We start from the raw sequence: 13,461 nt of genomic DNA on the forward strand, positions 1-13,461 counted from the left end.
AACAGTTAGTGATTTGGCAGATCACCAAACTCTTCTCTCCTGAGCCACCTAGGAGTGTTTTGGTTGACTCTGATAGTTGTGGGTAAACAGTTGAGCAAAAACAGGGGCCTGGAAGAGGCAGATTGTTCTTGGACAAGCTTTCTGCCCTGACTCAGCTGGACAGCAGGCATCCCATCATTGCAAAACAACAAAGAAACAATGCCATTACTCTGAAAAGAGGCCTTTGGTCTGAGCCAAGGCTTTGAGTAACACTGCTTAATTTCCAAGTGAAGAGAGCTGTTGCATTTTAAAGCACACAGGAGAAAGGAGCAGACAGAGGATATACGGTGTGAAAGCAAGGCTGGAGTAAGCTAAAACAAAAGAAGTCAAGAAAAGAGAAGGATTTAGGTCAGCAGATGTTTGGCAGCTTCACACTGACAGGCAATAATCCAAACGTGCTCAGCAAAAGCTCAAAGCACAGGATGTACTGCCTTCATTAGGAAGCACAGGTAGTGGACAGGATGGAAAAGTGGACTGAGTGTGATTACTAAAGGAAACAGAAAAAAGATCATTAGGAGATAACAGACAGGAGTTTTAACCGTGAATAAGATCCAAACATGGGATCCAGGAAACAGAAAAAGCCCACCTTCACTGCTTCTCGCGCTGCTTTTAACAATCAGATTTATGCCTTTTCTCTACGGACTCATTAGGCCTGTTTACTACTAACGACTTCCTGTTTGTTATCTGGCTCCTGCACACTTACACGTTTACACTTTCCTATCTAACATGCTAAAAGATTTTCATTGCCATGTGACAGATTTATGTTGATTGTTGGACCGAGCTTGTTTTGGTATGTTTTACCAAAACATCCCCATAAGAGAGTCTGTCAGAATCAATTACTTACTTTTCTTGATTATAATCAACCTCATATGGCTGCTAATGGCTTTGACGGTCCAAGGGTCCAAACTACTGACATTCCAGCTTCAGCTTATATAGTTTGTTTAATTGATAATTGGGAAATGTTAGCCTGCTAAAACAATAAACTCCCACTGTATATCCACTTGTATGCAGACTTACCAGCGCAATGTATGGATTTTGACAGGACAGTGATGCCTCAAGTCAAATATGGGAAATTATGCACTTACTGGAAATGAAGATAAAACTGTGGCAAAAAGAAGACAAACAACAAATCACATGCATATGCTAAAACAGTAGAGAACAGCCTCTGTGCTTTATTGTTGGGTTCTACCCTTTCAGTAATTCTGCAGCAGGAGCTTATCTACAGTTTATAGCCGACTAATGTAAAGCGATGACAGCTTTCCCCAGTTTTGTTATTGTTGTCTCACTCCATGAGAGACTCAGTTCCCACAAAATATCTGCTAGGTTCGACTTGAGTCACTCATTTAAGTGCATTTAGGCATTTGTCACATTGTTGAGTGAAGCACTGGACGTGGGTGAACCGCTGAGGACTTTAGTCTTAGTCTAAACGGCGACTGCTTCGTCTTCTTTCTCTCTCAGCTTCTCCGTTCCTCTCAGCTTTCAGACCTTAAGCTAAACCTAGATGCTGCACTCAATTGCACTAAATTGCATCACTTGCCCCACGCTTTCCTTCGCAAGTGTAATTTGTGGCTGGCCTGTTTGAGTCTTATTGGTTTTGTGCTCTAGTTTAGTTGTGCAAACAGATGACTGTTTGTACAGCGTACAACCTTTACTTGAGTCCAGTGTGTCACAGGAAATAGTGTAAAGGTGAGGTCTTACCAACCTACAAAATTTAATTCAAAAATACTAAACACTTTTCAGAATAACCATCACAGAGTCACCATTTATTCATAAAGTAACAATCAAAAACAACAACAACAAAAGGTTAAAGAAATGAAAACATGAATAAAAAAAAGAAGAAAAACAGCCTTCTGGGGCCTCAAAGGTGAAAATAACAAACATAGGCACCTTTCTTTCTAGACACAAACAACAAAAAACAACAAAGCTACAGCATGAAAAAATACTACAAATCCTAGACCCCGTGTCTAACCACAAATGGAAAAAACGGAGGAAATAAAATTGCTGACTCCCTACCGAGCTTCCACTGCCTTAAGGCTAGGTTTAAACAAACAGAAAAGAACAGGAACTAAGATTTCAGAGGTTTTCAAATTCAAGAAGTACATTTTAGGTCACACCAAATAACCCTGAAGCCTTGGTGCAGAGGCTAGAAATACACCTTGTTCACTACCAAAGTTTTCTGCTGTGGCATTCAGGTGTAGCCTGCCTGGAACACACGGAAACACACACACACACACACAGCAAACAACACATTGTCTCCGGATCTAACATGTAAAGCAATCATGCTACTTCATATGAAGTAGCATGATTGTTTGATGGTTGTTCTTCTTATATGATCACCAACGCTGAGAAGTGTGCAGCATTCCCCTAAAAAAATCTGTTTATAAAAGACAGACAATAGCTAACAGGTCAGATAAGTGAAGCCAAAGCAGAAGCATGTTAAACCTGCATTAATTCTGCAGCTCAAAATGTGAAAAAAGAAGTCCAGTCTGACAGAAGTCTAACAGTAAGTGAACCTTCATTTCCTCTAACTGTGACCCCAGGAGACACTGTCCTTGGTGAGTTTGTGGTCACAGTCACAGTTTCAAATCATATTCAAACTAACAATCATTAAAGTTAAAAAGGAGGTTGAAGCAGGTTATTCCGACCTACCTTGCTTTGATTTATTTTAATCATACTCACAGTCACCTCGAGGAATCATTAAATTGAAAGGTAACGACCCTACATTATTAGACAGAAAACCCTAACAAGGAAACCCCCTATAAGGAAGCACTTGGGGTTAGAGGGAAGAATGAAGTCTCTTTAAACAGGAAGAGACATTGGGCTAAACCAGACTCCAGGAGCAGCAGGTATCTGTCAGAAACAGAGTTATAGTGAAAGGGTGTCGTCGACATTTGAGCGTGCCCGCTGTTCCCCTCTCAGATTCATTCCTCATTCATCACATCCAGTTTCAATTTCACAAAGACAATACTCTTGACTCAAGGTTTCACACATCCACCATTTATATACAGTCTATGTACATCTCAAACTTACATTTTTGACTGCTATGATGGCACCACAGTTGTACTCATAGTGCACGTCATGTAGCTGTATTTTACAGTATGAATGCAATGAAAATGGCAAGTGTGGAAGTATGCAATTTGAGACACTGTATAAGTTAAAATTTGCAGTTAATCAGTATGTTAGCATGCTGAAGTTAATGGTACTCTAAACATAAAGTGGATTTGCTAAAATTAAGGCTGGGTGTGTGCAGACTAACTTCAGTATTCACCTACAAAAGTTTTGGATAACGATAACTGGAATACGGCAAATTCTGGGAGTCTTTCCAAGAATGTCTGTTTACAGTCACACGTAGCCTAATATATACAGTATCATTCCCAAAAGTACACACACAGGAGGTAATGAATGAGGGAAGAGAGCAATCTTGGCAGGGGAATTGATGTTTCTCAGTGCTGTGGCATGTAGCATATTTCCAAAAGTTGAATCTGTTCATCTGGACGTAGCGTTTTGTGGGAGAAACGTTTCGTCACTCATCCAAGTGACTTCTCCAGTCTCAGCTGAGACTTTTGGAGATTTACTTTCCTGGATGATTGAGAATGCATCAAGACATGTAGCATATTAACTGAAAAGTGCAGTTTGCACAGAGATTAACAAAAGCGTATTGAAACTAAACTGGAAACAGTGACAAATTTATTCTCAAATACATGTTGTAAGAATTAGTCTGAAATTGCTTTGAGATTCTGATTAAGTTAGGAGGAATTTTCCACACTGGATACAAGATGAGTAAGCTGCTGCTTGACTTAATCATGAATTTCCCAGCAGGAAAGATACAATTACTGTGTACTGCAGTCAGAATAGGGCATATCTGATGTTATGTGTGTAACAAAGAATTTTAGGGAATTTTGTCTCCCCAGTCTCCCTGACACTGATGCAATGTCTCTTGCACAAAGTAAAGAAAATGCCAAAGAAGAAAATGCCAGCAGAGAAACAAGGAATCTGTGGACACAGAGGGTCCTCTGTTAGACTCATGAATCTTCCAAGCTCACGTTACAATAAGCCGAGCTTCAGTAAGTAAATGGAGATATTGTTGCACTGTGAATGTCTCTGTTGTTTTCCTGTGTTTTCACAAATGAAGTCGTTGGACACTGGTTGCTTGCTCGGTTTTATAACGGGGTGAGGAAAGTGCATGTGGTCTCCAAAAGAACTGAATTTCTCTCTAACAGAACAATGCCATCCTGTCTGTGGTAAGATATATGATCAGTTCCTGTGTGTTAGTACAGGACTGGCATTAAAACTGCAGGATACAGTCAAGTGCCTTTTTCCTTGTCCTTAGGACTTTGTCAAATTTGAACGGCCACTTCCCCTTTGTCACTGGAAAATTCATTCTAAAAAAGGCCAACATTGTCACATCAGCCTCACGAACATTTATCACGCCATTAATTGCTCTGTGATTTATTCTAGTAAACGCCTGAGTCCAGTTAATCTCAGTGTCCTTGAAATCCTTCGAGGCCAGCTTATGAATGTGGTTCCTGCACATTCTTAGACTTGAACAGGAAGTACCCTTATTAAATGAAACTGATAGCGATCACAGCGTGGCTTCATGAAATGTAAGTGAACCACACAAACATTTGAACATTTCTGTTAGGTTTGGCAGCACTTAGCTCAGATTTCAAATGGACTTTGTTGCTGGGAAACACACACCATTTGTCATGAGAATCAAGCTGGAATGAGACCAGTATTAATCCAGTGAAATTTTAATAGCAGCCTTTCAAGTCTGATATGTGTATAAACCTCCAGGAGAGAGAAAAGAAGACAGAGGGGGGTGTAATCCTTGCTAGCTTTTTCTGCAGCATGACTGGAATTTCAATGCTTGTTTTCTTCACTGGAGTGTGTTTGTCTTTCAGAGCATTCCTTCTTGGATATCCTCCTCTATCTTTTCTGCTTCAACATAATGGACCTTTCAAATAACCTTTGACCTACACTGGATTAAAAGACAACTTGCTACACATAGCTGCTTTTTCTCACTTGCCCTTAACCAAAAACATATTGTTCTGGTTTCTATTAAACATTTCTGTGGGTCCCAAGAGCACAAGGAGGATGTGATTACTTGCTTTTAAAGCCTCCCACGGATTCACTATTCTTGCTCAGTGATTTGTTGTTTGATGCAGGGGGTGCATCCCAAAAGAGTTCATCACCTTAAACTGACTCAGAAATGATTCCTGCATCCATTCCTTTAGTGTGACAGGACAATTCTCTTTCAGTTTCTAGAAAATCACATGCTTATCTGGGAGTATCCCACATTTCCAGATTGTGCCACACAGACACCACACACATACACAAAGATCTAACTGAAAGTGAAATCTGGGAAATTCCAGATTCCAAAATGGGCACAATACGTTTCACTGATGCTAAGATGATAATGAATCGAAAGCAAAAGCCCAATCCCAATACGTAAACCCTATGGTACATATTTCATTTCTGAATCAATGTGGTGTAAAAATTCAACCAGAAGGGACAAAAAAATGGCCCAGTTTTGGTCTTTAAACATTTGGTCTAAATTATGAAAACACAGAGCAACAGAGCCGATGGTGCGTGGGTGTGAATCTATGTGCTGTTGACCTTAAGATGTGTCTGTGCATGCGTATGCGTGGGCATAACGACGGCTAACAGCCAACAAACCAAAGAAATCTTCACTCTTCAGCTGATTTAGAGGATTTGGGTAATTTTTTTTGTTGTTTTAGTAGTAAAATGAACAGATGTAAATGAGGTCACAGTGAAATCGCATATACAATATATATATATATATATATATATATATATATATATATATATATATATTCCATATAAAATTTAATTCCTCCTTTATTTTGCACAGTTTCCGTTCTTTTATAGTGTAAAACTTTCCAAAAATAATCACATTTATGCTTTTTCAGGGGATTTTCCCACAGTTCTAGAGAAAAGACAGGATGTCTAAATTTACAGTATGGAAAGAGGAAGTATAAATGACCTATACAGATTTTTTTTGTATTATTTGTTGTCTAAAGGTCAACGGTCTAAATCCCAATTTGCTAAATGTAGAGTTTTTATGAATATAATATCATAAATTAACGTTTTCGCAGCAAATATCAAATTGTGTTAAACAGGCAAAATGATTATTTAAAGCTATTAATGTCTGTAAATACCTCACTCAAGACCTACAATAGTTAAAGGTGCAAACATCAGACTGTGTATATAGCCTGACTCATGAATAACAGAAATATCTCCCCCTGCATGCAAATTACTAACTGTGCAGTGAAAGTGGGAAGAGAGAGAGAGAGAGAAAGCAAGAGAGGGAGAGAGAGATAGGATCTCAGTGTATTTCTCTCTCTCCCGTTCATCTGCTTGTACTTATTCACGACAGCTCGGAGCTGCACAGTCCAACAGGGGAAGCTGAGCAGAGGAGTAACAAACGACTGAGGGGTCATTGTTGAGTAAAGCAACTCAAATGAGTCAAAGTAGATTATTTGTTCAGCTGTCAGTGGGGCTCGTTCTCATTGCGGCAGGTAAGATGCTCTCACTTTCATTGCTAAAATGACGGTCTTCAAGCTTTATAATGCATATTTGGTGTAATTTTGTTATGTGATGTCTTTTTCTCAGTGGCCAATTTATTTTTGTTATTTATTTCTTTATATTTTATTTTCGTTACCCACGAGGTCTTATACAGATCAAGCATATATGAAGCCATAGCCATATTCGTGTTAGAGAAAGAGAATGATGTGGTCATTGGCGTGATTAGTAAAACAACAGCAGATAAAATTGTGACATGCCCTAGGCGCAGGACTTAATTTAACCAGAAGGGTGCGATAGATTGTCGTGTGTAAAAAAGAGAGGGAAAATAATGAAAAACAAATGGTGGATAGTTTCCCAGATGTTGTGAAAGAAAGTGTAAAAGGGGAGAAAACAAAGATGTGAAATCTGAACCAAATCTTTTCCCCTCAAATGAACACTTATTATGTGCAATTCAGTCTTCTTAGATGTGAGTTAAGGCTATTTATGCAACAGCAATTTCAACTCGCTGGCACTGGCTGTGACTGAATGTTCATTAGTGGTTTATTGGATTGATGTAGTTAAATGTATAGGCAGCTGTGTGTGTTTCTTTCCTTTCACTTTCCATTAAGTATATATTTTTTTTAAAAATGTCTTTTTTTTTGGAATTGGGAACATGGAGGAATACTGCAATAAGGCTTCAAATTGATGAATAATTTGATTCTACTAAAAGGTTTGACTTGCACAACAACTTCATTTCCCCTTTAAAGGTGTTGCCCTCTTAAGGGTTCATTGTTCACTGTGAGGTCATGGACTGTATGGCACTATCAACCTCTTGCTTTCATTGTTATCATTTAGGGAAGTGTGGCTGTGTAAAAAAAAATCACTCTTTGGCATTATGATAATCCTGTTTCTACATGAGTCCTCCTGAATAACAATGTGGGGGGTACGGTGAAAAACAAAATGCTTTAAAAGCTCTTTTCTGCTTAACAGGAAAATATATCAAAACAAGGGCTTGATAAAAGAAAAGTCTTATCTGGTGAGAATGATCACTGAAATATTTTTGTTCAGTTAATGCACTGACTAAAAAGGGGGGAGATTATCAAACTCATAGTCAAAAGAATGACTCACCATGGGAAAGGAATGTACACGGGCAAATGAAGTCAGCTTCCAAGAAAAATATGTGCTGTTTAATGATTTATTTTATCCATGGTGAGCAAGCAAGCAAACTCTGGAGGGAAGAAACTCAAATACAGGTATTAGTGAGCAAAGCAAAGAAACACACAGGAGGAGGGGGCAGATCCCCCCAAATTGCCATTTTGCTTGTTTGACTTCATCTGCTTTTTTTTATTCTATTTTGTTGTTTAGTGAGAGAAATCTAGCATGCTTTTTTACTTGTGGGTTTTTAAGGTCTAAATGTCTTACAGAAAGTTATTTTGCTACAGCAAAAATCTGTAAAACACTGGAGGTCCATATGGCAACTAGTTTTCCACTTCCCTCCAACAAAACATCAAAATAAGGGGAAGTGAATAAATAGAGTCCATACACTTCCTTTTCTGATTTCTTAATTTGTGCATACTTGATGAGTCTCCTTGCACATGTCACTTTGTCTCTCGCACAAGAGATTTGGGCAGAGGAGAGGAGAAGGAACGAGGAGAGAGGAGAGGAGGAAACAGGAGTTTAACAAACAAAAAAAAACATTCAACCTTCATTTTAAAGCAATGTCAATTAAACAGATGAATTATAAGTTGACTTGTTAGCTTTGTTTATTTGCATCAACAAGGTGATTCCCAAAGAGCTAATAGCTGAAAACTTGGTATATATCTGCACAGTGTCCAGTGTTGCCTGAGAGATGCATTTGGCTTCAGTTGACCCATCTAGTGTTTCCTAAAGACTCATCTTTCAGTGGAAGGCTGGCTGTCAACAAGCCATTCTTCAGTAAGGGAAATGGGGAGAAAAGGCTGAGGTATGCCAAAGTACACAAGAAATGGACTGAAAATCAGTGCCAATAGGTGTTATGAAGTGCAAATAGTCATACGTGTTGAAGAGGGCATCTGAAAGGTACAACAGTATGGTGGAGGCTTTGTCATGGTATAGGACTACATTTCAGTCTTTGGTGTTGGTAACTTTGTCAAAAGTAATGGAATTACAAATGCAGAAAAGTACCATCTTGCAGTGCCATGCAGTACCACCTGGAAAACATCTGATTGGCCTAAAAATCTTCCCAAAAACACTGCTGAAGTCCTCTTCACTGTTCTGCATGCACAACATTGCTATCAGTGAAACTACGCTGTGACTAACTGAAATGGACTGCAGCTAGGCTGTTGGCATGCTGGTTTGCTGGAGCCTTACATGTCCATGAAAGCATCATCTCTAACCCGGTTGTTCTTGTCAGAAATCTGTCTGCACAGAGGTACTGAGATGACCAGTACATGTGCTGTTCTTGCAGTAGCTAGAATAGCTCTGCAGCTGTTTCAGCAGGGCATTGCCTGACCCAACACAACCAGAGGAGTGCAGGCCTTTCTAGACCAGAAGCATATCCAGACACATCCTATTACACATATTAGCCTGCTTATATATATATATATATATATATGTAGTAGTGTTGGTCTATAAAATATGTTTAAAACACAAACTTGCATTTCCTTTTTGACTAGTATATTTGGTTTGATTTGTTGATCCTACATTTTATTTTTACTACAAAACAAAAACAATGTGAAGCATCTAAATATATACAATATTTTTATGCTGCAGGTGTAGGTGCCTCATGTCCCATTGAGTTGAGCCCTTCCAGTGTTGTGGTGAGATATGGAGACCCAGTTTTAGTCAACTGCACCACAACAGTGAGCCATGATGGAATGGGTTGGGAGGCTTCACAAGGAGGGATAGGGAATATGGAGGTCGACCATTTGGCCTGGAAGGTGGAGAATTTAACAGAATGGGACATCTCTGCTTTTTGCTTCATTAACCGTAAAGATTCAGACCAGTGCATGAAAGATCTGAACATCGTTGTTTACAGTAAGTCCTGCTTGTTGTGCGTAAATTATTACAATCATATTCTGATAACTTTAATAACTAAAGTATCTAATAACTCCTTTCTTTTTCTCAGCATTTCCAGAAAAAATCAAAATCAACTCCACCGGTGAATCCAATGGTATGATGGTAGAAGGGGAGGAATATAACATTACTTGTGAGATCCCCAAAATAGCACCAGTCCAAAATCTTACTGTAAAGTGGTACAAAAGAGACAGAATCATTGAACCAGATATTTTAGAAATCATTGAACCAAATCACTTAAAAAATACTAAACAACCAGTGAAGCTGTTATCTACCTTCCCGTTTACACCAACTCGAAAGGACAGTGGTACCAGGTTCAGATGTGAGGCACAGATGGACCTGAGCCCAGTAGGGCCACATTTTAATGTATCATCACAGGAGTTTTCTGTTACAGTTGTCTGTAAGTATATACTTATTTGTTGCACTTACCTGAATATTCACATAAAATACAATTCTGTCTCAGATAGTATTTGTGACTATTATGTTTACCTGGCAAGATGATATATGTCTAAAAGAAGAATAAAACATTACATTGTAACAAATGGTTGGTGCTTTCGCTTCTTTTCAGTTGGACCAGATGTACAGTGTTCCAATCTTATTGAGTTAATGGAAAATGAATCTTTGGAGGAGAATTGCAACATAACAGGAAATCCCACCCCCTCAGTTAAATGGCTGAAAGATGAACAACTCTTCAACTCAACCACTCCGATGAGAAGGGAAAATGCAGGGATGTACACACTTGAAGCTAATGGCTGGAGCTCTGTCCAAAAGAACATCCAGGTTCATGTGTTATGTGAGTGTCACATCCACTCTTTATGACAAACTAACAAAAGTAATACTACATTTGAACATTATACATTTAAAAATAGCACAAATTGCTGGATGCAGAAAGTGGAAGAAGTGCTCAAGTCCTAACTGAGAGTAGCTGTCACCGTTTTAATCAAATGACTCAAACTTAGAACATAGTCAGCAGGTTTAAAGGTTTTAATTAACAGAGTCTTAGGAAATAAGAGTATTGAATTTCAAAGGAAGCTTGTCTACTTAATCAGGTGAAAGTCTCCAGACTGTCACTTTATCTGTTCACATGCTGGGATGAAACACAGGTGAATATTCAAGAATGATCTCTTAAAGTGTTTCTCTTAGTTCTGGTCAGTGTCAGTCTGGCCAAACTGCGACTGGAGCAGTATCTCTGTTTTCCAGCAGATAAATTCCTTTGAAAGACAGAAGCTCGGTGTCATACTCAGCTGTGTGGGAGGATATTGTGGACATAAATGCAGGAGGCAGGACCTTGACTCAAAGCAAGACTTTTAATGCTGACTAGACCAAAGAAAACACAGAAAAGACCAAAGTTCAGGAGAAACTAGGAAACCATGCCAGACAATCCAAAAGCCTTAAATAACTGGGAAATAAATATTCTCAGGGCATTACAGAGCTGGAAGACAAACAACTATGAGGGTCAAAGCAACAAAGAACAAGGAGAGACTCAGACAATATACAATGTAATACAAGGAGGTGAAGAGGGTTAAGGGAAAGGGGAAAGGGAGTAGGACAGGACAGTGTAGGAAGGCAAAAAAAGACAAAGCAGAAAGATGACATTAATGGAAACACCAAGGGAACTAACTAAAGGACAAGCTGAGAGTAACAAAGTTAAGAACAGAAGACTCAAACAACAAGACTGAAATATAAACTATGAAGAGCCTAAATAAAGCAGAAGATAAACAAGAATTATAAATACAAGGGAATAATAACAAAATTTTAGTAAATAGAAACTAAACACTGACAAACCAACATTATACCTTTTTTGCTGAAAATTTATAATGAATTAAAAATGTAATTGAGAATTTAAAGAGAAACTAAAGAAGAACAGTGCTTTAACATGAATCACTTTACCAAAAAGTGAAAGGAATAAATAACAAAAAACTCAAAACCAAGGGTCCAAAACCCAGGGAGGACCACACTGAGTCTTTGTCCTTTTCCTTTGTCCTTTCCTTTTCAGACGGACCAGAGTTGAACTGCCCAAGCATTTACATTGCAGAGGAACATACTCCTCACAATCTCACCTGTACTGTTGAGGGCTTTCCTGAACCTGACACGGTCTGGTACAAAGATGATGAGGTGGTGGAACTTCCAAAGACGTTGTTGAGAGATGATGCAGGACATTACTTGATCACAGCTTCAAACAATCAGTCAAACGTTAACGCCACTGTGGAAATTATTGTTCACTGTAAGTCTTTCAGACACACGTCAAGCGAGAGTGATTACATACGTATATTGCACTCCTTTTTTGTCTTAAATGAAATTGTTGTCTTTAGATCAACCGTCAGAGATATTTGAGCTTCAAGACATTCAAGTCCACCTTGGTTCCACTGTGGAGCTGAAGTGCTCCTCCAGTGGAAACCCACGACCAACGTATAGCTGGAATTATTACCAGACTGACAATGTGATGGAGGAAAATGAAGATGGAGTGTCCCGTCTGGAGATTCACAGCGCTACTGCATACAACATGGGTTCCTACACGTGCCATGCACGGAACAACAAGGGAAGCATTTCCAAAACAATCAGAGTGACAGTTATAGGTAGGTGAACTGCAGTACGCAGTATGCAGCATGATCAAGCTACCAGTTACAGCCTGCTTAGTAAATAATGTTCTGGAAAGACTGATAAAGTATCATGGATTGTGTGTAATATGAGAGCATTCATAAAAACCAGCTGATCCTCAGGCTTTTTGGCTTTTGAGTCTAAATCAAGAAGTATCGATTTACAACTTCTCACCATTACCGCTACTGATGTGTTGTTCAAACCAAATGGGGAAGAAGGGTGATGTAAGTGACTTTAAATGAAGCATGGTTATTTGGTCAGTTGGTTGGTTTTTGAGTATTTTTAAAAACTGCTGATTGACTTGCTGATCAACAGCTGATTTTCCTGCACAGCCACAGTAGGATTTACAGAGAATGGTCCAAAAAGAATAAAATATCCAGTGTTGATGTTGAGGCCAGAGGAGAATGGCCAGATTGCTTTGAGCTGATAGGGAGGTAACAGTAACTAAAATATCACTTGTTGCAGCCAAGGTATACAGAGGAGCACGTCTGAATACACAGTACGTGACACCTTGAATCAATAAAGCAGCACAAGACCACACAGGATGTCACCTCTGTCAGGGATCACATCACAGATATGCAGCCAACAAATCTGAAGCAGCTGTGTGATGCTATCATTTCAATGTGGACTGAAATCTTTGAGGAATATTTCCAGCACTGTGTTGAATCTGTGCCAGTTCTGAAGGCAAAAGTACCAGCAAGGTGGTGGGGTCTATGTAGCACTGTGACCGAAATCATTTATATTTACCAGTTACTTTTTATTCTCTGTTCAGAATGCTATTAGTAGGAAGCTTCCTTTGTCCACAGACTAATTTCACTCTAGATCAACAGACTGGTAATCTGTTCAGGAAGTACTTTGCTTATCGCTCTGTGGTAGAGGGGATAGCCAAAAATACTATTCAATCCTTGAATCACACACGGTCATCTACTTGGGCATTACACTTGAGGCAAACATGCCAATTTGCATGTGACAACTGGTTCAGACACCATCACTGATCCTAAGACAAAGGAAGCAGCAGACACAACTTCTTAGCCTTTATGTCAGTTCACTTATTAATTTTGAGTACATACAGATATTCTTGGTAAGATTATGTCATTCTGTTACCTCTGCTGAACTTGGGAAAAGAGTTTCTTTTATGGCAGGAAAAAGATGCACTGTTGTCAAGTGAATAAAAAGGTAAACAAAGAATTTATGCAACAAACTTAAAACAAAAAACAAAAAACAAAAAACGACAGCACATATGTA

The 13,461-nt window shown here is 38.9% G+C and overlaps 1 protein-coding gene across 4 annotated transcripts in view; it reads left to right on the forward strand.

The window, feature by feature from the left end:
* The first annotated feature begins 6,405 nt into the window (after positions 1-6,405).
* Positions 6,406-13,461, forward strand: part of LOC100692872 (hemicentin-1) — a 28,500-nt gene continuing 21,444 nt past the window's right edge. For 2 of the 4 annotated variants that reach the window (XM_025906330.1, XM_005468738.4), the window contains exons 1-6: positions 6,406-6,578; positions 9,316-9,579; positions 9,671-10,018; positions 10,187-10,411; positions 11,615-11,842; positions 11,931-12,194. In XM_025906330.1, coding sequence (XP_025762115.1) covers positions 6,521-6,578; positions 9,316-9,579; positions 9,671-10,018; positions 10,187-10,411; positions 11,615-11,842; positions 11,931-12,194 — 1,387 coding nt within the window. In that variant the 5' untranslated portion in view covers positions 6,406-6,520. The remainder of the gene's footprint in view (positions 6,579-9,315; positions 9,580-9,670; positions 10,019-10,186; positions 10,412-11,614; positions 11,843-11,930; positions 12,195-13,461) is intronic. The other 2 variants (XM_025906328.1, XM_025906329.1) reach the window with 1 other exon arrangement.

The sequence above is a fragment of the Oreochromis niloticus genome, linkage group LG4, assembly GCF_001858045.2.
Source record: "Oreochromis niloticus isolate F11D_XX linkage group LG4, O_niloticus_UMD_NMBU, whole genome shotgun sequence".
In the NCBI taxonomy this organism is placed as follows: Eukaryota; Metazoa; Chordata; class Actinopteri; order Cichliformes; family Cichlidae; genus Oreochromis; species Oreochromis niloticus.